The sequence below is a fragment of the Urtica dioica genome, chromosome 9 (genome assembly GCF_054948205.1).
Source record: "Urtica dioica subsp. dioica isolate 48M chromosome 9, U.dioica_male_clone48M_v1_H2, whole genome shotgun sequence".
Lineage (NCBI taxonomy): Eukaryota > Viridiplantae > Streptophyta > Magnoliopsida > Rosales > Urticaceae > Urtica > Urtica dioica.
In genome coordinates this window covers 23,479,061-23,505,591 of record NC_142764.1, presented here as the reverse complement: position 1 = coordinate 23,505,591, position 26,531 = coordinate 23,479,061, and the positions used below count along the sequence as shown (strand labels likewise).

General features: G+C 36.9%; 5 protein-coding genes across 5 annotated transcripts; 2 read left to right on the top strand and 3 right to left on the bottom strand.

Moving 5' to 3' along the window:
• Nucleotides 1-321: 321 nt before the first annotated feature.
• On the top strand, nucleotides 322-7,095 carry NSF (AAA-type ATPase family protein). The gene is made up of 21 exons (XM_089625686.1): nucleotides 322-624; nucleotides 752-847; nucleotides 983-1,064; nucleotides 1,157-1,207; nucleotides 1,381-1,551; nucleotides 1,886-2,040; nucleotides 2,130-2,238; nucleotides 2,780-2,879; nucleotides 2,967-3,022; nucleotides 3,150-3,215; nucleotides 3,337-3,419; nucleotides 3,751-3,884; nucleotides 4,171-4,381; nucleotides 4,709-4,840; nucleotides 4,914-4,974; nucleotides 5,114-5,173; nucleotides 5,517-5,575; nucleotides 5,687-5,774; nucleotides 6,000-6,122; nucleotides 6,271-6,336; nucleotides 6,650-7,095. The coding sequence occupies exons 1-21, from the start codon at nucleotides 443-445 to the stop codon at nucleotides 6,791-6,793; spliced, it is 2,229 nt and encodes a 742-aa protein (XP_089481812.1). The 5' UTR covers nucleotides 322-442; the 3' UTR covers nucleotides 6,794-7,095.
• A 1,386-nt stretch (nucleotides 7,096-8,481) lies between these two features.
• On the bottom strand, nucleotides 8,482-8,940 carry LOC149385950 (uncharacterized). Its single transcript, XM_089626446.1, has one exon. It carries the CDS (start codon nucleotides 8,938-8,940, stop codon nucleotides 8,482-8,484), a length of 459 nt encoding a protein of 152 aa, XP_089482572.1.
• Nucleotides 8,941-10,170: 1,230 nt separating this feature from the next.
• LOC149385949 (uncharacterized) lies at nucleotides 10,171-10,557 on the bottom strand. The gene has a single exon (XM_089626444.1). The coding sequence runs from the start codon at nucleotides 10,555-10,557 to the stop codon at nucleotides 10,171-10,173; it is 387 nt and encodes a 128-aa protein (XP_089482570.1).
• Nucleotides 10,558-16,069: 5,512 nt separating this feature from the next.
• LOC149385948 (uncharacterized) lies at nucleotides 16,070-16,918 on the bottom strand. Its single transcript, XM_089626443.1, has one exon. It carries the CDS (start codon nucleotides 16,916-16,918, stop codon nucleotides 16,070-16,072), a length of 849 nt encoding a protein of 282 aa, XP_089482569.1.
• A 2,688-nt stretch (nucleotides 16,919-19,606) lies between these two features.
• On the top strand, nucleotides 19,607-24,220 carry LOC149385947 (strawberry notch protein (DUF616)). The gene is made up of 9 exons (XM_089626844.1): nucleotides 19,607-20,425; nucleotides 20,672-20,929; nucleotides 21,043-21,256; nucleotides 21,389-21,498; nucleotides 21,579-21,778; nucleotides 21,898-22,001; nucleotides 22,503-22,690; nucleotides 22,802-23,001; nucleotides 23,555-24,220. The coding sequence occupies exons 1-9, from the start codon at nucleotides 20,143-20,145 to the stop codon at nucleotides 23,795-23,797; spliced, it is 1,800 nt and encodes a 599-aa protein (XP_089482970.1). The 5' UTR covers nucleotides 19,607-20,142; the 3' UTR covers nucleotides 23,798-24,220.
• Nucleotides 24,221-26,531: the final 2,311 nt, after the last annotated feature.

Below are 26,531 nucleotides of genomic sequence, written 5' to 3'. Positions count from 1 at the left end.
TTATTTCATAAATACTCTTTTACAGTATTTTTCTGGTTGATTACCATTTCATTTTAATTATTATTTTTTACTGAATTGTTAAACTTTTTATTTGCTTTAAAGTTTTATCTAAAACAAGGATAGAATGGTATAAATTTTTTAAATAAAAAGTATTTGAGCAAGAATTTTAACTATTGTGTATAGTCAGGGAATCGGCATTCATTCATTGAACATATTTATGCCTGAGCTTGTGAATTGGGCTGGGCCTACTTCAGGCAAACCGCAAACCCAAATGAAAACCGCCAATCCTTAATTTCCTGACCCGAATAAAAATCTGAAACACGGACACTGACCCGCTATTTCTCTCTCTGTCCCCACGAAAACTTCAAAGCCTCTTCTTCTCTTCCTTTCTCATTTCCTTAATCACAAAGCAAATCACAGATCACATCGTTGAGGTCTATCAATGGCGAGCCGCTACGGATCCTCGTCGTTGCCGTCGACATTGAAGGTCACTTCGACGCCATCGGCCGATCTCGCTTTCACCAACCAAGCCTACGTCTCGGCCTCCGAAATCAACGCTTTCGCTGTCCCTGGCTCCAAGCTCTTCCTTGCTCTCATCGGAAATTCATGCGTCCTCAATCTCACATATCCTTGTTCTTTATTTCTTTATCGTGATATCAGTTTATAAATTTCACTTCTCCAACGTAAATTATTCCAATCTTTTCTTTTTTTGGAAATTTTCATTTGGTTTTTATCTTAACTGGGGAAACACTGCTCATGCAAACATAAATGGAGGAGAAATCGCTCTCAACGCAATCCAGCGTCGTCACGCGAAAGTTTCCAGTGGGGATTTTGTGTCTGTGACCAGGTTGGTATTTTGAAACCATTGCTTGTGTTTCGTTTTGATCGTTCTTTTTTTTTTTTTTTTTTTTTTTTTTTTTTTTTTTCTATAGCACATATGCACCGAGTTTCTTATTCTGGTGTGTTGTGCTATTGTATTTAGGTTTATCCCACCGGATGACTTTGACCTTGCCTTGCTCACGCTAGACTTGGAGTTTGTGAAAAAAGGGACTAAAAATGAACAGGTTAACTATAGATATTTTAATTGAAATTGCGGAACCTTTTCCTTCCGATACACAGTGAGTTCCTGATTCAGTATTTTGTCCATCGTTTGTAGGTCGATGCTGTTCTCCTGAGTGCCCAGCTGAAAAAAAAGTTTATGAACCAGGTAAAGTTTCTTTCGCCATTGATTACTTCTTGATTCATGCTGGCTGCAGAATGTCATTGTAGTAGTTGGGAGAATTAATTTTAAGTATTGTAAGAATTAAAAAAAAAACACAATTTGTAGTTGAACCTTCTAGGATTGAATTTTTCTGATTTCGGTTCTCTGTATGATTTTAGGTCATGACAGTAGGGCAAAGAGTAACGTTTGAGTATCATGGAAATAATTATATCTTCACGGTCAATCAAGCTGCGGTGGAGGGGCAGGAAAAGTCTAACGCTACAGAGAGAGGCATGATATCCAAAGATACATATATTGTTTTCGAAACTGCAAATGCAAGCGGGATAAAGGTCACTTCTGTTTATCTCATTTACTTCTGTGTTTGAAATTCTAGATCATGGTGATTTCTACTGTAGTTCACAACTCGTAGCCCAACTACATTAAGTTTTCAATATTCAATTGACCTTATGAAAGTTATTTCTTGATGTTGAGCTAATTATGTTACTTCTATCACTACATGCTTTTACCAATTAAACTCAAATGCGCAATCCATTGAAGCGTCGAAACTCTTACTATATACTAAAAGTGTTAAAAGTAGAATAGAACGATGGATTATCGAAAATTATCATAAATAACATATTCGTATGATGCAAGATCATTTGTAAGCAACGTTGCTTCTTGCAGATTGTCAATCAGCGTGAATCTGTCAGCAGTAACCTCTTCAAGCGGAAGGATTTCAATCTTCAGTCACTCGGTATTGGTGGCTTAAGTGCAGAGTTTGCAGATATATTTCGAAGGGCTTTTGCTTCACGTGTTTTCCCTCCTCATGTAACAAGCAAGTACGATACAATATACTTTGCAGAATTTTTTACTTTTTAGTATATTTGGATATCATATTTGTTTAACTTGGAAAATTTTGATTTTATAGATTGGGGATAAAGCATGTAAAGGGTATGCTTCTTTATGGACCACCTGGTACTGGAAAAACTCTCATGGCTCGTCAAATTGGACAATTGTTGAACGGAAAGGACCCAAAGGTACGGAAAAGGCTCTGTCAATACTCAACTTCAAGTGGTCTATATATATAGTGTTGAATCTATAAATTGTTTAGTATATATCCCACATAGTTTGGGGCCAGATCACGATTTTCAAGACAATTTGAATAACCGAAAACTTAAGGCACTTCGATGAAACTTTATGAACAAGAAGTCATAGTGTAGGAACATCATTCATTCAATTGGTAAGGTAGGCACAGGACGACCCTCTTCACAATTTACATAGAATAATTACTGGTAGTTAAATCTAGTCTCAGAATTTGTACTTCCTCACATTGTATGTGCTCGACCTAGAATTTTCGTGCTCCCCTTGAATAGATCATGGATCCCTGTTTCTCATATATGTTCGTGACACATTAAGTATCCTCAGTTTCTGAAGCCAGCTGGATGCTGGATGGCCTTTGAATGTCAAATGCTAACTAGTTTGTCTATTTTGTTCATAGCTTTCTTTTTGGTTAGATATTATTTAAATGCGTACCTGCTCTCATTTCCACTTTTCTTTTCTTTGCACTGTATGGACCAGATTGTTAATGGACCTGAAGTCCTGAGCAAATTTGTTGGTGAAACAGAAAAAAATGTTAGGGACCTGTTTGCCGATGCAGAGAATGACCAAAGGGCTAATGGTAAGAGGAAATATATTCCTTGAAGCTAGAAGGGAATAAAATGACCAGTTCATATTTTTTTTGATGTGGTTACAATTTACATGTCAGGGGACCAAAGTGAGTTGCACGTCATAATCTTTGATGAAATTGATGCCATTTGTAAGGTATGTAGTTTTACGTGTGTGTAGGCATCTTTTTCTCAGTCTGGATTGATAGGTCTACCGTCTATGGATAGATCAATTATAGCTTGTCTATGGTTATTCACCTGTTCCTCTTGATTTGTGAATGTAGTCCAGGGGATCAACAAGGGATGGTACTGGAGTCCATGACAGTATTGTGAACCAGCTACTTACAAAGGTGTGCCATAATGGTTTAACCTCTTGAGTCTCGCAATTTTATACATCCCGTTGCATTTATAATTTTGCTTCTGTATGGAATATCCTTAACGTGGCTGAGAGATTTTTTTTCTTCTTCGTAGATTGATGGTGTGGAGTCCTTGAATAATGTCTTGCTAATTGGAATGACCAACAGAAAAGATTTGCTTGATGAAGCGCTTCTGAGGTGCTCTCTCTTTTCTGCTATTTGACCCCCTACCTATTTTTAAATGAGTTTTCTTCTGCCCTAAAGAATGAAAATCGTACATATAAATTACAATGCTTATTTAAAATAGTATGTCGCCTCATGAAATTGTTTTACTGGCATCTTGATATTCCTATGTATTTTGAAAAGAATAATATTAATAATCAGCATCTATAAAATCTTAAATCACGAGATATTTTTAATTTGCTAGGAGATACGTAGAAAACTCTGATGAACTTATTTAATCCAAAGATATTAGTAATCTGAAGATACATATATTTTTTTGCGAACTTATTTATTGCTATGCATGCAGACCTGGACGGTTGGAGGTTCAAATTGAAATAAGTCTTCCTGATGAAAACGGCCGCCTACAGATTCTTCAAATTCATACAAACAAAATGAAAGAGAATTCTTTTCTTTCTCCTGATATTGACCTTCACGAGCTTGGTACGTGCATTCTGGTATAATCTTACTCTTCCAATTAGTATTGGAAATCAGCACAAGGGAAGGGCGTGAGACAAGATGTCCTCAGTATCATAATGATAAAACGGGTATCCGAGAGACCCTAACTCTCCTAAAAAGCCAAACCTTACACAAAACTAATTCATTCCATGCTCTGCGATCATTTCCAACCTCTATAAATGACTACCACGTCTTAATAATAATATTTCTCCGCCTGAATAATCACCAATTTATTTAGTTGCCTAGTGTTCTAAAAGTTTTCTGTTTGCAGCTGCCCGTACAAAGAATTTTAGTGGTGCGGAACTTGAAGGTGTCGTGAAAAGTGCAGTATCATATGCTTTAAATAGACAATTAAGTATGGATGATCTTACCAAGCCGGTGGACGAAGAGAGCATTAAAGTGACAATGGATGATTTTCTGAAAGCCCTTCATGAAGTTATTCCTGCATTCGGAGCATCAACAGATAATCTTAAGCGCTGCAGGTATGTATCTGATATCACAGAATCTCGTCAGTTCTACGTAATTTTCTGGTTATAATTGTCATGTAGATTGAAGAGCTTCTCATAATTAATTTTCGTGTATAGTGGTACCTAGGATAGCCTAGAGGTAATTCCACACCACCTCCTGTGTGGAGGTCGTGGGTTCAATCCCCACTGCAGCAAGGCTGGCCTTCAAAAAAAAAAAAAAAAAAATTTCGTGCATATATTCTGCAGATGCACTGCCTAACAAGTTGAATTATTTTTCTTCCCTTTTTTGAATAAATATCAAATCATCGCATTCTTTTATTTATTTATTTTTTTTGTCTGTAGGCTTAATGGTATGGTTGACTGTGGTGATCGGCATAAGCACATTTATCAAAGATCTATGCTGCTTGTGGAGCAAGTTAAAGTGAGCAAAGGAAGTCCACTTGTTACCTGCCTTTTAGAAGGACCTAGTGGAAGGTATGGGTGGTTTCTATTTATGAAAATTGCTGTTGTTATTGAAGCAATTCTGAACCTTAATCTTCTTGTACAGTGGCAAAACTGCGTTGTCAGCAACTGTTGGTATTGACAGCGACTTTGCGTATGTCAAGATAGTAAGTTCCTTTATGGTTTTTCCTATTATTTTATCTTGATTTGCTTAATATGTCTTTGTTTAACATGATTCACAACACATCTTATTTCAACTTTTTATAGTCCATTAATATTCTTCTTATTTCATTTTTGGCTTGGTAGGTCTCAGCCGAAACGATGATTGGTCTCCAAGAGAGCACCAAATGTGCACATATCGTTAAGGTTAGTGATTGCCTGAATTTCTTTATGTTGGATACGTTTACGAAATCATAGCATTTTCTAGAACTTCTAGGTACTACATAAGTAGGGACAATCAGATTTGGCTCTGCGTTATAGATATAAAACTTCCGAACTAGTTGAGTAAGTAGACGATTTAAGTGCAATAGTTTGTTTTCAAAATTATCTCCGTGGGAACTGAATTAGTAGGCTTTTGGCAAGTTGACGTTGGAGTCCTAGCTTGGTCTTCAGCTCAAACCTTCTGTATTTACTGTGTGTGTGGTGGAAAATCTTTAGCTCTTCTAATACAGTTCTTTTTCTTTCTTTCTCTTTCTAATCTTCACTAAAGGTTTTTGAGGACGCATACAAGTCACCGTTGAGCATTATCATCCTTGACGATATTGAAAGGTAGTTGCAAATCTCATTTGACCTTATTTTACTCTTCACTCTATTCTCAGTCTTTTGTTTTCCTTCTTTTCTCTGTCTTGTTTATCTTGAAGAAACTCGTATATTTTTCAGGCTTCTTGAATACGTCGCTATTGGCCCTCGTTTTTCAAATGTGATCTCGCAAACACTTATGGTCCTTCTCAAGCGACTACCCCCTGAGGTGGTTGATTTTCCTTGCCTCAATTAAACAAGTCATTTTCATATGAAATGCTATCCTCTATTTTCTGTTAATTTAAAGATTAACTTCCAGTCATTTCTGAAACGACCACTGATTAACTTAGCTCCTCGAGGAATAATATTCAACATTGTTGGAAATAAAATATGTTTTAGATCCCACTGCTTGACTCACGTTTCCAACTGACTTGTTTTAACTTTTATGCTTCAGGGAAAAAAGCTTATGGTGATCGGAACGACAAGCGAAGCGAGCTTTTTAGATTCAGTTGGTCTTTCTGATGCTTTTTCTGTCACTTACCATGTACCCACATTGAAGACTATTGATGCGAAGAAGGTAACTACCTAGCCAAAGCCACAATGATCTCGCCAGCTAATTTAAATATGATTTCTTTTAACAAGTTAACTTTTAAGGAAAGTTGTTACATTGTACCTTTGTATGTTTATTTATTTATCTTGTTAATCACATTGTTTCTCTTTACCAGGTTTTACAACAACTGAACGTTTTTGCCGAAGATGATATTGATTCGGCTGCAGAAGCGCTAAATGATGTACGTCATTCTGGCCACCCTTTTGTCTTCCATTTTTTCTTTCTTCATATAAATAATAAATACTTTTTCTTTATTTATTTATTAGAACACTAGAGAAAACTACCAACGACCAAGTATATATAACATACCTACCATCAATAGGAATGAAATGCATTGAGTTGACGTTGTCAAAATGTGCATTTGATAAGTTTGATTGTATCGCAAGCCACAAACCCTAGTTTCAGTTTTGAAACAAAAAAAAACAAGTTTTATTGACCTGAGCGCCTCTCCAATATTCACTGTATCTTGTTTGGTTGCTTGTTGTGTTATTTAGATGCCCATCAAAAAGCTATATATGTTGGTTGAGATGGCTGCCCAAGGCGAGTCCGGTGGGTCCGCTGAAGCGATATACTCGGGTAAAGAAAAAATCAAGATCGATCACTTCTACGGCTGCCTTCAAGACGTTGTCCGATACTAGAAAAATAAAAAATAAATATCCCCTCTCTTACTCAGATTTTTGAATGAGTTGAACTTAGTAACCTCCGACTAATAGTATGTTGATATGTATCCAATTTCGTTTTTGTTTTAAATTTTTGTTATATCTTTATATTGGCTTCTGAGTTTTGCTTGCAATGTTTTTCATTCAATTTTTTTTCCCTTCGTGGGTGATCTGAGGTGGTAATGGATTTGTTTTACCACTGTTATACTTCCTCTTTTGTCAAATATTATTTATCATCTGTGATTGAGAGACAAGAATTCAAATGCCATTTATTATGTGAATTCAGTGTCAGGAAAATAAGCTGTAACCAACTAGATAGCTGGCAAACCCGCAGAGAACTCTGAGATTTATTAATGAACACGAGCCCTTGCATTTGATTCTACGCAAAAATCAAAATATGACATTTTCTAAACTAGAAAATTGATTATGAATTACAAGATGAGATTACGTTTCTTATTTTTCTGTGTCCCTGGCTGATTTTTAGAGTTACTGTTTGAAAAAGTTGCTATAATTTTATCAAGCGGGAAACTGAGATATTTGAAAAATAATCAGAAGTTCAGAACCATTAGCTTCACAATTTTAGTAGTAATCTCGTTAGACCTTGCATCTAGTTTGTTGACTCTTGGACCATCTTCAATGCACAACTCTAAAACTTCAAATATAGTGGGTTTTTTTTTTTTTTTTTTTTTTTTTTTTTTTTTTTTTTTTTTTTTCAATGGTAAAAACACCAAAACTCTAAAACTCTACATTTAGTGTAAATTTTACACCAAATTTGGTGTAAAGATTGCACCAAGTGTTTACACCAGCTTAATCAATATGTTTTTAACTATTTGGAATTTTGTTTATAATTCAAATTAATTTCTTCAATACCACTTAAATTAAACTAATAATTAAAAAAGAGTTCATAAATATCAAACCAAATTAAGCCGATAATTAATAATATTAATTTACAAATATCAAACCTAAAAAATGAGTATATGAATAGAAATTAAATCAATTAGTAATATGTAATTTTCATATTTATGTTTTTTTAATGGTGTATTAGTTATTCCCTAAAAAACCTTGTATTATTCATGTAATGAAATTTAATAAATGTTACTTTGATTAATTATAATTTATTATTGATTTATACTATATGTTATACATAATCGATAAATAAAATACAATTGCATTTTTATATATCTAATTAGACATTACAAGTAAATAATAAAATTAAGACATTTAATCTAAAAGTATTTAGATTAAAACGCTTAATAAAAAAACATATTATTGGAATATTCTTTTTAGTGTAAGATATAGTGTAATAGCATTGGAGCAAAAAAAATATTTGGTGTAAAAGTTACACAATTTGGTGTGAGAATTAGACCAAATTTGATCATTATGTGCTGTGCCCTACAAGTCTTTCCTTCTTATGACGTATATTTCTAATGTTTATTCCAAGTGTTTTGTGGCCTCTACCCGGTCAAGGCAAATCCTTAAGTGTTGTCTCTATGTGGTTACCTTTTCCCTCTTGCTTTGTTTATTTGATCGAAAATTTACATGCAATATCCTTATTTGTCTTGATTTAAGATAGAATCTACATGTTGTTGGGTCGATATTAATAATATTCTTTGTACATATGTTTTTTTTTTTTTTTTTTTTTTGAGGAAAAGTCCCAGAGACTAAATTCATTGAGGCATTTCACTCAAAATGGTGTCCCACAAGTGGGGAGGAACAAAATTAGGCCACAGAGTGTAGGCACTAAAGTTTGTAGCAAATTTAGCAAGTAAATGAGCAACCAAGTTACAAATTCTGGGAATGTAAATTACATGGAAAGAGTCAAAACAAACTGCGGCTGCTTCGATGTCTTCAAGAACTCGGTCAATCTCGGTTATCGGTAGAGTGCGGGATTGGAGAAGCTTTGGTATAGTCTCACAGTCCGTCTGAACTAGAAGGGCCGAGATTCCCAGGGTGCGCGCTGTATCTCGTCCGGCTTTGATGGCCAAAGCTTTCGTCAATGTAGGACTGGCCCCGGTGTTGGCCGGCGAGATAAAGGAACCTCGGACTGTTCCGTCGGAGGTTCTAAAAATCCCGCTGAGACCGTATCGATTCCCATCGGTGGAGAAAGCCGCATCAATGGACAACATCGTGGTGTTCAGGGCCGGTGGAGGCCACTTGGAGGGCCGGGGTTAATTCCGGGTTCCGTATAACAGGTGGTGACGTTGATTGTTCGCGGAAGTCTTCTAGCAAGCTGAGGGCGCGGTTTATGGAATCTCCCGGTGGTCTGACCCTGTTGTTGTGGACTGAATCGTTTCGGCGATTCCACGCTGACCATGCCAACATGAGGAAAATATCAAAGTCGTGGCTGAATCAGGAACGCTATCATGTCGTCGTGGAAGTTCCTTTTGATCATCGGCCACCAGTTGGTTTGTTTCCAGAGCGTTTTGCTGTCCTTGCAGTCCCAAATGGCATGAAAGGAGGACTGAGGGCCTCCCTAGCAACGAGAGCATCGGGGGTCGATTTGCATGCCTCTCGCGGCGAGGTTTTTTGTTATGGGAATCCAGCTGCGACATGTTCTCCAAATGAAAGATCATACCTTAAGAGGAACCCGGAGCTGCCAGAGAGAGTTCCACCACCGTCTGGTGATTTGAGGCGAGGAGGATTCGGCTGAGGAATGAGAGTCAGTGGCGACCCAGGAACCACTTTTGGTGGAGTATTCGCCATCCTTGGTATGGTGCCAGCAGAGAAAATCCGCGACGGAATCAGAGACACCCGGAATATGAAGAATGACCTCGACGTCATCCGCACATAGGTAGGAATGGAGGAGTGGGCGGTTCCATTCCCCATTGGGAAGGGCTAAGTCGGCCACCCTGGTCCCGTGTGGGATTGTGCCGTTGAGATGGATTTGAAAATTTTCAGTTTGGGGCAGCCGGCGGTCTCTACACACATCGACATCTAGTCTGTTTCCGATTCACCATCGAGATCCTTTAATTAGTAGTTCCCGGCCCCAAAGAAGTCCTCTTCAAAGCCCCGAGTCGTACTGGGTGCTCGTAGCGTCAAGAAAGGAAGAGTTAGGAAAGTAACTCTCTTTAAGCACCCCGAGCGGCAAGGGACGAGGGGTTCCCGAGCGTTCTCCAATCAGTCTTGGCGATGAGGGATTGGTTGGTCCATTCCAAGTTTCGGAAACCCAAGCCACCGTGTGATTTTCTCTCACATAATTTCTCCCATCGTCCCTAATGGGTCTTTTTCTTGATATCGTTGGAGCCCCACCAAAAGTTGGCCGTGAGGGTTTGGAGGTCATTGAGTAGGAGCTTCGGGAGCTTAAAATAATGCATGACGTAACTCGGGATGGCTTGAAGAATGGACTTGATGATAATTTATTTCCTGACCGTAGAGAAGAAGGTGCCCTTCCACCCCTTGACTTTATTCCAAATATGTTCGCGAATGAAGCCGAAAACTTCCGCCTTGCTCCGCCCGAAGGAGAGAGGAAGCCCTAGATACTTATCGTGGCCCGCAATGATGTTAACTCCGATGGCTCTAGCTACCATGGCGCCTTGATTAGTATTCAATGATTTCCCGAAGCAAATCTCGGATTTCCCATAATTTATGAGTTGGCTGGAAGCTCGAGCATAGACATCGAGACAAGCGCGAACCTCTCTTCCTTCTTCCTCCGTGGCCCAAAAGTAAATCAAACTATCATCCGCAAAGAAAATGTGGGAGACTTGAAAGTCCGGGTTCCCGAAACGAACCCCGGGAATGTACATATCATGTTGTTATCCACCGATTGTATCTCATTTTGGCTTGGTTAGTCTAATTTGTATGGGATTTGACCTCGCTTACTTGAGAATTGTCATTGATTTTATTGGTGTTTCTAAAAGAGAACTTTGTGTGCTCGATAGGCCGTACGCCTATTTGGTTTAAATTTATCGGAACACGACAAATGTCAACATCTCATGTGTACTTTCATATGTAATTATTGACGAGTCTATAGATCGAAATTATTATATCTTAGTTACCAATCTTTTTATCAAATTTTAGTGGTTGTAATTGCTTATTCTATGAATCAAATCTTGTTTTAAAAAACTAATCTCAATTTGGGCATGTATACTTGAATTGAGAGCAAATTGAAAAGATTAGATTTACATAATTCCAGGAAAAATAATGAATTGAGAAAGTTTTTATTTTGTAAATTAATTTAAAATATTAGATTTTTTTAATTAAAAGTAATATTTTAACAATTAAACATAAATAATTAAATGATAATAGCTAATGATTATTTTATTTGCAACTTAGGGATAACAAGCTAGATTTAGGTGCGACGAGGAACATGGTCTAATCAAATATGTTTTTAAAAAAGAAAAATGATTGCACATTGTGCTAAGAAAGTTGTTTGACTCTAGATAATAAATAATTATACAAAATCAAAATAATGGATATTAGTCATATATACAATTCTATAATTTGAAACCGAGTTATGAGCTTAAGGTAATCAATAAGGCACGTGATTACTAATTGATAACTTTATGATGTAAAATGGCAGTATATGAATGGAGGATTAGGAAAGAACGTGGTTGACAACTCTTAAGTCCTCATACCCAACTATTTTTTATTTAGATAAAAAAAAATACAAATAAATATGTGTTGTGAGTCACAACTTGTGACTTGTGAGGATTAAAATACCGGCATCCATCAAGATACAGTTTACAAATGGTCTAATTTTATTCATTGGTTCTTGATGGAGATACCAATATGCATTTTATAATTAGTGAAAATATCAAGATCAAGATTATAAATTTACTGAGATGTCATGACGAAGATATCTACATATGTTTAATTATAGACAATTAAATCAATAACCAAATAACCCATTCTCGTTTTAAAAATAGCCAAAATTTTATTTTATTAGAAAATAATTATAAATTAATTAAGTAATTAAGTTAATTTAATTTATATAAGAAAATAGCTCATCGAAGTAAATTAAATAATTTATCATGTTAATTAATTTACTTCGACTTGATGAGTTAATTTTCTAATAAAAAGAAATTTTGACTAGATTTTTTTAAAAAAAGTAAATGATTGCCTAATTACAATAAATATTTGTTATATATATGTTATAGACGTTTAAAAATATATTAAACTGAAAAATCTAAACATGTTAAGAAAAAGTACTCAAAAATCCAACAAAAATAAGACTTTGTATGCAAATAAGCACTCATTTAATTCAAATAAAACGTCGTTGTTACAGAATCACAAATAAGAAAAAATATAACTTCAATTTTAATTTCCAACGTTAACCCGATCAATTAAATACAAGATGATTTTATTTTTGGATACCGAAAAGTGAATTTTCAACTAAATACTAAGAGATACATACGACTGTAATTTCAAGCTTTTGTAGAAATGATAAAGAAAGATAGAGAATCGGAGAAGATAGAGAGTGTTCCGAGACTTTGAATATTTTCTTATATTTGATATGAACTTGTATCACCTATTTATACATATGGTGGATACAAGAGAGAGTGTAATAAATACATGTAATAATTCTATCTAGGAAATAGAAAGTAATAAATGTTACACAGAAAATAAGACATAGAAAATAGATGACAAATAAATGTAACACATTTTCCCATGTGATATGAGTTCCAAGGAGTGAGGACTTCCGAGGCACGCTTGTCAGGAGGAAGGGCGAACTGACGAGCTGACGATCTGACGAAGCTGACGAGCTGACGAAGTGACGAGCTAACACGGGAGGGCGAACTGACAAGCTTGATTTCAACACTCCCCCTCAAGCTTGACTGTATATGTTGAGGAGGTCAAGCTTGCTACATAGCTCGGAGAAGGTTGCTCGAGGAAGGGCTTTGGTGAGAATGTCGGCGAGCTGACGACCTGATGGAACGTATTCCATATCGATTATTTTTTCTTCAATCTTTTCAGTGATGAAGTATCGGTCGATCTCGATATGTTTTGTTCTGTCATGATGGACTGGATTTTTGGCTATGCTAAGAGTAGCTTGATTATCGCAAAAGAGCTTGATTGGACCTTCGATGATGATCTTGAGGTCGTCGAGAACTCTCTTCAGCCAAATGCCTTCACATACTCCGCTTGCTAAAGACCTGAGCTCGGCTTCAGCACTACTTCTTGAGACAACGGACTGCTTCTTGCTTCGCCAGGTAACAAGATTTCCCCAGACGTATGTGCACATGCCTGATGTTGATCGTCTGTCTGGAACATATTCGGCCCAGTCCGCATCTGTGAACACTTCGACACCTCGACTTCGTCTTTTCTTGAAGGAGAGACCAGTCCCTGGGGCAGGTTTGAGGTATTGGAGAATCCTCATAACTGCGTCCATGTGAGTTGTCGAAAGATTACTCATGAATCGACTTACCATACTCACTGCGAATCCAATATCCGGTCTAGTGTGAGTTAGGTAGATGAGTTTTCCCACGAGCTGCTGAAACCTTTCTTTGTTGGTGGCGACCTCGGTGGTACGAGCTAGAAGTTTCACATTGGCATCCATTGGAGTGTCAACTGGTTTACAGCCAAGCATGCCAGTTTCTTTGAGGAGATCTAAAGTGTACTTGCGCTGGGAAACAGAGATGCCCTTTTCAGATCGAGCTACCTCCATGCCGAGGAAATATCGTAGGCTGCCGAGGTCCTTGAATTCGAACTCAGATGACAAAATTTGCTTCAGTCTCCTGATCTCTTCTAGGTCGTCTCCGGTGATGACTATGTCGTCCACATACACACTCAGGATGGTGTGCTTGCCTTGTGTTGAGATCTTTGAGAAGAATGTTGGATCGGCTTGACTTTGTTCGTAGTCGCAACGCTTGCGTACATTGGAGAATTTCCCAAACCATGCTCGTGGGGATTGTTTTAGACCGTATAGAGACTTCTTGAGTTTGCAGACTTTGTTGGCCCCTTGATCATTGTCGAATCCTGGTGGGAGTTGCATGTAGACTTCCTCTTCCAGTTCGCCATTTAGAAAAGCATTCTTGACGTCGAGCTGACTGAGAGGCCAATCTAAGTTGGCTGCTAATGAAAGGAGGATTCTGATGGTATTGAACTTTGCGACTGGAGCGAACGTCTCTTGGTAGTCGATGCCATAAGCCTGAGTGTACCCTTTAACGACAAGACGGGCTTTATATCTCTCCACTGTGCCATCTGGATTATGTTTGATGGTGAAGAGCCATCTACATCCAACAGTTCGCTTGCCTGGTGGTAGTTCGACGATATCCCACGTATCATTCTATTCGAGGGCATGGATCTCGGCATGACTTGCGTCTCGCCACTCGGGACTTTGAAGGGCTTCCTCGATGGAGTTCGGCACTTTTCCTTCATCTAACCTCGCAACATAGGCTTGGTAGCCCGTAGATAAATTCTCATAGTACACGTAATCCTCCATCCTATATTGACCACACGACCGAGCAGGTTTTCTCAATGCAATTGGTAAGTCCGGGAATGAGGTGTTACCTTGTTCAGTAGTGTCGTGGTTCAGGTTCGAAGAGACATCTAGTTCGCGAGCTTGTACCGGACTCTGTGTGATGATCAGTTCGCATGGAGAGGGTTCAGAGGCTGGCGAGCTGGGAGTCGGTGACGAACTGGAAGGACTGGAAGGACTAGACGGACTGGAAGGACTGGACGAACTGGACGAACTGGGAATATCTTGAATAGGTGAGGTTGGACTTTGAGGCGAGGTAAATTCTGGGTTTATGATGAGCCAATTTGGGAAGTCATTTTCATCATTCTCCCCCTGACGAGCTGAATTGGCGAAGTAAGGACTGAACTCATGAAAAGATACATCCATTGAGACTATGAATTTTTGTGATCGGGGTTCATAGCATTTGTAGCCTTTCTGGGTTGCTGAATAGCCAAGGAAGATGCACTTGAGCGATTTTGGTTCAAGTTTACCTTGGCCATAAGAATGGGTGAAGACTGAACAGCCGAAAACTTTCGCAGGTAGGGTTGAGATGAGTCGAGAGTGAGGGTATGTCTCTAGAAGGACTTGAGATGGGATTTTATAGCCAAGGACACGAAATGGCATTCTGTTTATGAGGTAGGTGTCTGTGAGGACTGCTTCTCCCCAAAAATGAGATGAGACGTTTGAGGAGAACATGATGGCTCGGGCGAGTATATGTCGATTTTTCCTTTCGGCTACCCCATTTTGTTGGGGGGTGTAAACGCATGAGCTGGAGTGAATTATGCCATGTGTTTTGAAGAAATCGCCGAGCTCGGAATTAAAGTAATCTCGAGCGTTGTCTGTGTGGACAATTTGGATGGAGGTGTCGAACTGTGTTTGGATCATTTTGTGAAAGATTTTGAAGAGGTTGGATGTTTCGGATTTTTGTTTCATCATGTATATCCAATTGAGTCTAGTGTGGTCGTCAACAAAGAGAAGAAACCATCGCACTCCAGTGATATTGGGACTTTTGAGGGTCCCCATATATCACTGTGAATTGTGGCAAATGGGCGAGATGGTTTGTACGAGGTGGGGTGATACGAGCTTCGAGAATGTTTGGCGAACTCACACATGTCACACTGAATGGAATTGATATTTTTATTGATAAACAAAGAAGGAAACATTCTTTTGAGATACATGAAATTTGGATGCCCTAGTCTAAGGTGATTGAGCATGATCTCTTTGTACTGGGGTGACTGTTGGGCGAGCTGACACATGACGGGCTGATCTGGCTTGATGATATAGAGTCCGGTACTCAGCTCGGCATTACCAATCTGTCTCCCCGTGACCTGTTCCTGAAACACACATGAACTTTCATCAAAAATAGTTCGGCACTTAGAGTCTTGGTTGAACTTATGCACATATAAGAGATTGCACTGTAGTTGAGGCACAAAGAACACCGAGTCTAGCCTTATGGATTTCGTCAAGACCACGGTGCCAATACCAGTGACTTGAGTCTTGGCTCCGTTGGCGATGGTGACTGATATGCTTCTATTACAAGCGGAGTAAGTTGTGAATAGACTTCGATTACCAGTCATGTGATCAGAGGCACCGGAGTCGACAATCCATGCTGTGGGATTCTCTGAGCTTACATGGAGGGCTCTAGGAGAGTTACCTAGAGAACCAATGCCCAAGTGTTCTCCACTGAGTTGGACTTGTTGGATAAGCTTTTGGAGAATAGCGAGCTGGTCGTTGCTGAAGGGAGAAGAGTCCGAGGTCGAGGTCGAGGCAGCGGACGAGGTGGATACTAAGTTGCCGGCTGAGTTTGAATCCTTAGTGTCTCGGGTTGACTTTGAGCTCGGTGGTTTCTCATGCAGCTTCTAGCAGATTTCTCGGAGGTGTCCAGGTCGTCTGCAATGGTCGCAGTAGGGGCGGGGTTTGCGAGGTCTCTCTGTCGAGACGCGAGCTGCAAGTACTTCATCTCCATGCGTGGTGAGGGCGGATGAATCTGAGGATGAGCTCGGGATTGGGCTCGATTGGATAACTCCAAGCATGAGTTTTCTCCTGCTTTCCTCATGTCTGACCGTGGAGAAGGCTTCACGGAGAGATGGTAGTGGTTTTGTACTAAGTATCCGACCTCTGACCTCGTCGAGGTCTTGGTTGAGCCCGGATAATAGTTTAAACACACGTTTGGTCTCCACTATCATGCGGTAGAGTTTTGAGTCTTCGGGGTAGGTCCACTGGTGATGTTCGTAGAGGTCGATCTTCTGCCATAGATGCGTGAGCGATCTGAAGAACTGAGTAACAGACATCTCTCCTTGACGTAGGTCGTGGAGAGTGTTCTCAGTTTCAAACAGTTCGGACACATCTTCTGAGTTGGAGAAGATTTCTCTAGCTGCTTGCCAGATTTCTGCTGCCGTTGGGTAAAGGAGGAAGGTTTCCCCGATTTCGGGATGCATAGAGTTTATGAGCCAGGACATCACCATGTTGTTATCTGCCTTCCAACTCTTGAACGCCGGATCTTCGATCTTTGGAGATTTTGCCGCGCCTGTGAGGTAGTCATCTTTACCTCGTCCCGATATGAACATGAGCACGGATTGTGACCACTGTAGGAAGTTGTGACCATTGAGTTTGTGGCTCGTGATATGTTGGGAGAAGGATTCAGATTGAGACTGAAAGGTGGTCGGAGTAGTGTTCATGGTGATTGATTTTCCCTGCTCTGATACCATGTAGAAATGATAAAGAAAGATAGAGAATCGGAGAAGATAGAGAGTGTTCCGAGACTTTGAATATTTTCTTATATTTGATATGAACTTGTATCACCTATTTATACATATGGTGGATACAAGAGAGAGTGTAATAAATACATGTAATAATTCTATCTAGAAAATAAAAAGTAATAAATGTTACACAGAAAATAAGACATAGAAAATAGATGACAAATAAATGTAACACATTTTCCCATGTGATATGAGTTCCAAGGAGTGAGGACTTCCGAGGCACGCTTGTCAGGAAGAAGGCACGCTTGTCAGGAGGAAGGACGAACTGACGAATTGACGAGCTGACGATCTGACGAAGCTGACGAAGTGACGAAGTGGCGAACTGACGAGCTAACACGGGAGGGCGAACTGACGAGCTTGATTTCAACAGCTTTGTATAATTATCTGTAAAACATGGATAAATACGAGATATGATAAACTTGGGGGGTTTTGAGAGTTTAGGACTATATCATAAAGCATCATGGCTGATGTAATTGTTAGACAGGTTCGAAGACAGAGAAAAATAAATTAATTTGCTTTTTTTGCTAGATAACCTCCATACATACTTTCTCACCACTCCATAAATTAACAACCTAAGTATACTATTTTTTATTCTTCTAATATTTCAAGAGAATCTTCATGAATACTTTGTCACCTGTCAACAACCTAAGTAATGTCACCATATTATAAGCAAGGTTTAGATATCATAAATTAAATTATATATATAGCTGGTGTCTTGTTCTTTCAATCACTATGTAAATAACCACGATATTTTATTTTAATTAAATGGGTGATTAATTCTGACGAATTTGATGTTGTTTTCATTATTTTGTTTATAGAGTCTTGTTTTTATTATTTTATTGTCGAGAGTTGGAAAGAAAGTGATTCGAGGAATGTTTTACACAAACTGATATATTATAGTTTTTTCCAGACGATTTATTACTCTTTCGTTTTCATGCAAGTAAGACAGATTACTCTATATTTTTCTATTATAACCTTTCCTTTTTCTAAGAAAAAAAAATGTTTTTATATATGTAAGTATCAATTTTGACACGCATAAGAGTATGGTCTGCTCCAATTCAAAGATACATTAATGCGTGTTATTCTGAGTTTCCCTTTAAACCTAAGCAACTCTTAAAACTTAATTAAGAGCAACAAAAGAAAACCTGTCCTTTGCAGTAACTTGAGCTTGAAAATAACATAACAGGCTATCATATCTCTTAAAATTTACATTAACATATTAATAAAATAATTTTTTTTCGTTAATTTTGTTGTCATAGATTGGATAAATTATAAATATCTTATTGTAAGAAGAAGAAAAAAAGAGTTAACATGGCAATTGATCCAATATGGACATTGACTTTCTTTGAGATATAAATTCTTTTATTCCAAACCTATTTGAGTACAAAACTAATCTAATAACCTCGTGATGATTGTATCAAGAGATTAAAATTACCACTTACAGCAGTCATGTGACTCAAGTCGCACCTCCAATTTTACCAATTTTACTGATAACTCACGTACCGTCTGAGAATTATAGTATTTGACTAACGTTAAAAGTATCTCGTATCGCGTGGTATACCGTTAATGCAATGATAAATTGCAAAGAGGTATCCCAGAAGATATTTGAACAATAAATATATTAATATAAATAAAATTTAATATATTATATTTACATATCATCAATAAATTTAATTATTTCTAATAAAAACATTAATATATAGAATTCATGAGTAAAATAATAAATCAATAAATAATAGCGGTATTTTTTATATTTACGATATATCTACGATACTTTTACAGTAAACCACTTTATGAATTATTTTATCATTTAATTTAATTATGAATATCTAATTATAACGGAATTCAATTGGCCTTGATGATTTTCGAAATTAGAAATCGACTGAGTTTTGAAATAGCTTATTCATCACCAAACAAGTTGAAAATTTGAAACTAATGCTCTAACGAATGTTTAGATGAAATGGAAAAAAAAAAAAAGTCAAACACACAGCATGAGTAAAAATGATATTCTTAAAATTAAAATGAAAGAAATCGTTACTATTAAGTAATTTTCTTATATACCACAAATAATGAGTATACAAACAGTGACTCTCGCAGGATCACACTATTTTCATTATAATGGAATCACTTCACACAAAGCAATACATGTATAACACATATAACATTTTTATTGCTCTATTTTTATCGTTTTAGGTAATTCATCACAATATCATGACCCTTTCCTTACACATTTGCGAAAACATAACTGCATATGCAACTAGTTCGGTTTATACACTATAATGGTACATAATGATAAAACGAATTAACATTTAACAACCGTCAAATAAGAATTATGTGCAACTCGTAATCAGGAATGCATTAAATTCTGTAACTAATTAAACGAATTGCATGCTAAAAAGACCTGATTTATAAAATATTAAATATCCAATCAATCAATCAAACCAAGCATTAAAATTTGAGGGGTGGGGGAGGAATTAACAGGTGGCACTTTCTGATTCGCGCCTGCACGAGGTTTATGTGCCGTCTGAGACTGACACGTCATCGTTACCGTGACAGTTACCATAGTAGTGCTACTATTTAATTATAATGTTATATTTTAATTAATTAAAAAAAAATCCCCACTATATAAATAATGCATGAATGTTGCGCTCCGAAACAACCTCAACATATATAATAAAAAAATAAGTAAAATAAGAAAAAAGAGTAAATAGATTCACACAACACAAGACAAACACAAACTTCAATTGTGATCTCAGAGAGAGAAGTCTTTCTGTTTTCACCAAAAAAAAAAAAAAAAACCAGATTCGAGCCAAAAACCCTTGCTTTCAAATCCCAAACCCTATATCTATATGTTTATACACATACGCACAGAATATACGAATATACAAACACGCTTCTCTGCTCCCACTCGACTTCGTAATCTGCTAATTTATCGATTCTTTCCACTTATCGACACTCACGCAAACACATACACTCTCAAACTAGAACACAGAGAGAGTCGTGTTCTTGAAGTGGAATTATCGATGTGCACGTTGACAATTGAATTCAAAGTTAGGTCCATCTGATTTGATCTCGAGTTCGTGATCGAAGAGTTTTTTTTTTCTTTTCTTTTTCTTTTCGGTATTTGAGAATGCGATGAGAGTTGAAGAAGAGGTGATTGGGAAGCAGAGAAGATGAGCGGAGGAGGTTCGTTGGGATTGGGGATTCGGACTGGGAGTTACGGCTCTCTCGACAAACAGCTCAACAACATTATCAACAACAACAACAACAATACAAGCAACAATGGAGTTTTGCCGATTCAAGCCCCTTCCAGAAAGCCGTACAAGACGTTCAAGGATAGGGACTCGCTCTTCCACCGGATCTGCAAGCTCGCCGGCCGGAAAAGGGTCGGAATGCTTCTCCTTTCCATCATCTCCGTCGCGGTCTTCGTCTGGGTTCTCTGCGTTGCCAAAGGAGGTATTTTATTCGCTCCTCAACTTCTCTTGCTGCTTCTGATACGTATCTGTGGAATCAGAATTAAGCACATAATAGAGTTGGTAAATTCAATTCGTGACGAGAGGATAGTTATCGGAATTAGCCGAATCGAGTACTCTTAGGCTTGAATGCTTTGTAGTGCTCAGAGACTCTATATATGTGTGTGTTACTAAGTTTTTTTTTTTTTTTTTTGAATCCTTCTTTCTTTCGATGTGGTTTGGAAATCAGGTGAAGAGCCCAACTCTACCCGTTTCATTGAGATGAACGCTACGAACGCGTTTAGTTTCTCCGAGTCTTCTCCCACATACAGAGAGGAACTGAACAACATGACCTCTCTAAGCGACGCCGCCGGGCTGAATTCGGGTCTGGTTTTTCCACCACCTCCTCCGGCGGTTTTCCTCGGATACACTCTGCCTCCGGGCCATCCCTGTAACAGCTTCGCTTTGCCTCCCCCGCCGGCGGATAAGAAAAGGAGCGGACCGCGCCGTGAGTTCTACTCTTTGTGTTCTTGCGCAGTTGGTGTTTATTTGCGATTCGTAATTATATTTTTTTTATTTGAAGCTAATGGGGTTGATAGCTCTTCTTTCTTTGTTTATCAGCTTGTCCGGTTTGTTACCTTCCCGTGGAGGAAGCTATCGCCTTAATGCCAAGGGTTCCATCGTACTCTCCTGTGATCAAGAATTTGACTTACATTTATGAAGAAAATTTATCCAGAGAAACGGAGTTCGGAGGCTCGGATTTTGGTGGGTATCCCACTCTAGCGCAAAGGGACGATTCTTACGATATAAGAGAGTCGATGAACATGCATTGCGGGTATGTCTTCCGTTTTGTTTGGTATCCTGTGATCAATTTTTGTTTTCTTTATGCAGTTGTAGATATCTACTACTTGGCTTTTGGATATCTATATGCTTACAAATTTCATTGTTGTTTCTATGCTTAAACCAGATTTGTTAGAGGACCTAAAGCAGGCCGCAATACAGGGTTTGATATTGACGAGACTGATCTCCATTCTATGGATCAATGCCAGGGCATTGTTGTTGCATCGGCTATATTTGGTACTAATCCATTACATTTGATTTCAGCTTTCGTAATTGACTTTCTGCCTTGTTTTTTTAACGAATATCATTTTCCGTAGGAAACTTCGACGACATAAACCAGCCGAATAACATCAGCGATTATTCAAAGGAAACTGTTTGCTTTTACATGTTCATCGATGAAATCACAGAAGAGTATGTGAAAAAGACTGGTGCTATGGATAGCGACAGGAAAATTGGTGTGTGGAGAGTAGTTGTTGTTCGTAACCTTCCTTATGAGGATGGCAGGCGAACTGGGAAGGTTTGATTTCTATAATCTATGTCTCTTGATAGTTTCGTAATTATGTGAGGAATATTAAGCGTTTAATGACGCTCTATGTGTGGTACCTTTGGTTCTCAACGGAATTATTCTGGTCACAGGTACCAAAGCTTCTAATGCATAGGCTCTTTCCCAATGCCCGCTATTCGCTGTGGGTCGATGGAAAACTTGAGCTTGTGGTGGATCCATACCAAGTTCTTGAAAGGTACGGCTGTTTGTTTGCTCACATGTACCAAATGATTTTTGCATAATCTGAGGAAAAAAAAAAAACACCACTGCCATTCATGAGTTAACATTTTTTTTTTTTGCTCATCCACGATTTACCATTTGAAGACAACTTGATGCCATGATTTTCTTTAATGAGTAAAGAATCTTCTTTCCTATAAAGAACAGCATATGATTGTGTTGAGAGATTGCCGTTAATGAATCCATCTTGTTATCACACAGAAAATCTCTAACAGTTGTTATTGATACTTGTATGCTTACGGCTTTTGCACGTCGTCAAAATTTACTTTCTTAAACCCTGATGGGGAATAGAAGGTACAATGCAATAAGTAACATACAAGGTTTTACATCTATTTTGTGGCAATTAACCAGGTCCATAAAATATGCTGCAATTTTCTAATTGTAATATGTCCTTTGATGCACAAGTTGGTATTTTGTTGCCTTAATCCGTAATTACTTTTCCATTCATATCCCAATACAGGTTCCTGTGGAGGAAGAATGTGACTTTTGCGATTTCCAAACATTATAAACGTTTTGATGTATTCGTAGAAGCTGAGGCAAATAAAGTCGCTGGAAAATACGACAATGCCTCAATCGACTTTCAGGCTGATTTCTACAGAAAGGAGGGTTTAGCGCCGTACACCGAGGCAAAACTCCCCATTACAAGTGGTGAGTGCAACTTTCCGTTCCTTCTATATTTATTTAGTATATTATATTCTATTATATAATATGAACGTTCCATTTGAGAGTGGTTCTCTGTGTTTGGCTGTTGACTTGCAGATGTTCCCGAAGGATGCGTTATAATTAGGGAGCATATTCCAATAAGCAACCTGTTTACTTGTCTTTGGTTCAACGAAGTCGATCGTTTCACTTCCAGAGACCAGATTAGTTTTGCAATTGTCAGGGACAAGATCAGGAACAGAACAAACTACACCATCAACATGTTTCTTGATTGTGAGCGGCGCAACTTCGTCGTGCAGGTATTTATTAATTTCTGTTTACTGTTAATACGTGAATGTTTATTCTGTATTATCTTATACTTCTTCTATAACGCTGCCAATCATAAAACTTATAGTTCCTTCCTAGACTTTAATGTATTTGAATATTAAAAATTGATGCCAAGGAAGTGCCTGGCTTTGGTATGCTTTCTTTTATAAAAAGGATTATCTTAACTACCAAGATGAACCTTCACGGTCATGGAATGCCTCAAAACTTGCAAAACAACCATTTTCTAATTGATTTTGATTAACGAAAGGCGTTTCAGTAGTGCTCTGATAGACCCTGTATAGATTTGCTTCGTTAGAAATACACACTTCGATTACCATTCAATGCTGCAAAATATACTAATTTTAATACTGCATAACATGCTCGATATCATAAGTGTTTCTGCATAGGAACGTCCACGAATCTGATGAATTACTCTTCTTGCTTTGAGAGCAGACTCCTATATATCACGCGATTTCTGAAGACTGCTATAACTCCAAGGAAACTGTATGTATTCACAATTTTTTTTTTTTTTTTTTTTGGCTACAGAAATACCATAGAGATGTTCTGGAGAAACTCATGGCTATTAAGCCGCCCCCGCCTCCACCGGTGGCCCTGCCTCCGCCACCTCCGGCGATGAACAAACCGCCAATGACAGCCTTACTTGAAACAATCCCAGGCAGCGCTACAAACGTGCCTTTGAGAAGACTCACACCGCGACGTGTGAGAGATAGAAGATCCGGCTCTAGACGCCACCGCAAAGTTGGGGCTCACATAACTGATTCGACATAAAAAAAAAAAAAAAAACAAAAAAGTAACAGAGAAATTTTTTGTTAAAAAAAAATGTTATACTATTCTTTATCCTCGCCTGTCTGAAACCATTTGTTTCCGAGGGGCTGCAGGTTTGTGCAAGGTGAGTGTTACCGTTCTGCTTCCACAGGGAACACAAGTTTCTATAATTCTTTCTTTTCTTTACTTTACTATACTTCGGTAATGTTCAATTTTTGTTTCATTTTATTTTTCCCGTTGTATATAGATTATAATTTCGAAATAATTATAGAAGATGAGTTGCTACTTGCTACCTGAGTTGGAATGTGGCAACCCATTTCATTTTATTTCCATATATCATACCATCCTTTGTATTGGAAGTTTAATTTCTTGTAGCAATTTATTTGTGTTTCTGCTGATAATGAATAAAGTTGAAAGTTATTTAAATTGTGTTACTTTTCCTTTTCTTTTTTTTTACATTTAACTACTTCCACTGTTACTCCACGAGCTCAGAGGCTGCTTCTGGCAGAGTGAAGAAAATGACAAATAGAAGTATGACAAAAAAAAAAAAGTTCCATCTTAATTAGTGTTAATTAGTATGACAAGAAAAACTATATATATATATATATATATGTATGTATATATGTGTGTGTGTATACATATGTATGTATATATAATATATATATATACATATATATAGGTATTTAATCAATTCTTAAATGTAGAGGTAATGATGCTCCGATTTTTAATCCAGACTAACAAAAGTCTCTCAACTTGGGGGTATGTATTTTTTTCCTCTCTATTTTCGTTGTGTTCGCTTTCAAAGACAAATTATGAACTCTTCACAGCAGTCTTACGAAGCTCAAAGTCATGGTCCCAACTCCCAACCAATATGAGCCCATTTCCGTCATGCAAATTAGCATTGGTTGTTGATGGAGGGTTTTTTTTTTACTTCACTTTTTTGTTTCTTCTTGTTGTTTATTATACAATAATTTAGATCATGTTTTTGTATCACCGTACTTTTTATCAGTGTGATTTTAGCTCCATTTTTTAGATCTGAATCTCATATAAAAAAAAGGTGATTTTGTTCTATGTTCGTGGACCATAATTAGAGAAGTTTACCAAAAATGCAATCGAAACGAGTTATAAAAACACACGGTTTTGCTAGTGGTACTTGTTACCTAAGAAGATCGGTTACCCACAATTTGTATTTTAATATTATAATTGTGTTTTTGATTCACTTTTCATCTTATTTCTTAAAGAGTTTTATAATTTTTTTTGAACATTCGTTATAATTAAAAGTCTTTTGCCTTTAATCAGTATAGACGCATAGCGATTTTATTTTAAAAAAAATTAGAGCTATACTAATTTATATATTACTTATAATATTAGCACACGCAAAAATACAAAAGATGTTTTGTACGTTTTGTTATATTCTTTATTACAATATATAGTTTACGATCCCTAAAATTGCATCAGCTCTTTATCAAATGTCAACTTTTATAACAAGTAATAAATTAAATAGATGAGATTCCACGAGTCAATATGATAAAGTTTTGATAAAAACCATAAAAGTATAAACACGGCGCTTTTCTAAGTCAACCACATCTTTGTCATCTTTTTTTTTCTTGGTTTCAAACCCGTACACTAAATGTGTACCCTACCTGTACGATATGTGTACGAAATCTCGTCATAATGAAAAATGAGAAAATCTTTACAAATAGATTATCTACACGATTCCCCTATTATTAACATATTTTGTCTTGGGAGTGAGAGAATAAACGTGAAGGAAAAATAATGATGTTTGAAAATATTTTGTCCAAAGTATTTGGTATGTACGTTATTTATAGAATAATTTTTTGTGAGCTAATTTTTGTTTATTTTAAGATTGTAGTTAAATTCAATTTTATTAATAAATAATTCAACAGATCGAAATAAATTAAATTAATTAAAACAGTTAATTTAATTAATTTTTCCCCGTCCGAAGTGAACTAAATTAATTAAAATAATTAATTAAATCTACTTCAACCTGATGGATTATTTTTTTTACTAAAATAAAATTTTTACTATTTTTTTCTAAAATGAGGGGGACTATTGGACTACTAGCTTAATTGTCTCTTATTATAACTACGACTTTACTCGATTATCTAATTATTATAGTCGAAGATAATGAAGAAAATTAATTGCGCTAATATAAATGTGGTAGAAAAAAATGCAGTTTTCTATTGTTTTTGTAGACTTATAGAATGTCTAATTATCTTACAATAATTATTATGGATTTATATTGTAATCTTGAAAAAAAAATTAAGATTTTTAACTAAATTGTAATAATAGAAATTTTAACTAACTAATCATTAACTATATTGAAAAATGACAATTGGCCATACAGTATTAAAGAAATAATTATTTTTAATATTAGTATAAGATAATTATAAGGCCGGCTAAAGAACTAGCCAAAATAACACCCCTACTTTAAAATTATAGCCAAACTATTAACATATTTAGGAAAATAGCCAATTTGTCATGACAACATTCTAATATTCCAATAATACCCTTAGGTTAATATTATTAACTATCATAGTAAATAATATCATCCATAACAAAAAAAAATTAGTAAATCTAATTAACAATAACAAAAACTACAGTAAATTTTATTTGTCGTAACAAGAACAACAGTAAATCTTATTTACCGTAATAAGAAAACAATAAATCTTATTTACCGTAACAAGAACAACAGTAAATCTTATTTACCGCAACA

Coding starts and splice junctions, on each gene's coding strand:
- NSF (XM_089625686.1), top strand. CDS start 443: ATGGCGAGCCGCTACGGATCCTCGTCGTTGCCGTCGACATTGAAGGTC. Junction 1,552..1,885: donor CAAATGCAAGCGGGATAAAG/GTCACTTCTGTT, acceptor TGCTTCTTGCAG/ATTGTCAATCAGCGTGAATC. Junction 3,885..4,170: donor TATTGACCTTCACGAGCTTG/GTACGTGCATTC, acceptor TTCTGTTTGCAG/CTGCCCGTACAAAGAATTTT.
- LOC149385950 (XM_089626446.1), bottom strand. CDS start 8,940: ATGTTGTCCATTGATGCGGCTTTCTCCACCGATGGGAATCGATACGGT.
- LOC149385949 (XM_089626444.1), bottom strand. CDS start 10,557: ATGTACATTCCCGGGGTTCGTTTCGGGAACCCGGACTTTCAAGTCTCC.
- LOC149385948 (XM_089626443.1), bottom strand. CDS start 16,918: ATGGTATCAGAGCAGGGAAAATCAATCACCATGAACACTACTCCGACC.
- LOC149385947 (XM_089626844.1), top strand. CDS start 20,143: ATGAGCGGAGGAGGTTCGTTGGGATTGGGGATTCGGACTGGGAGTTAC. Junction 20,426..20,671: donor TCTCTGCGTTGCCAAAGGAG/GTATTTTATTCG, acceptor TTTGGAAATCAG/GTGAAGAGCCCAACTCTACC. Junction 22,691..22,801: donor AAAACTCCCCATTACAAGTG/GTGAGTGCAACT, acceptor GTTGACTTGCAG/ATGTTCCCGAAGGATGCGTT.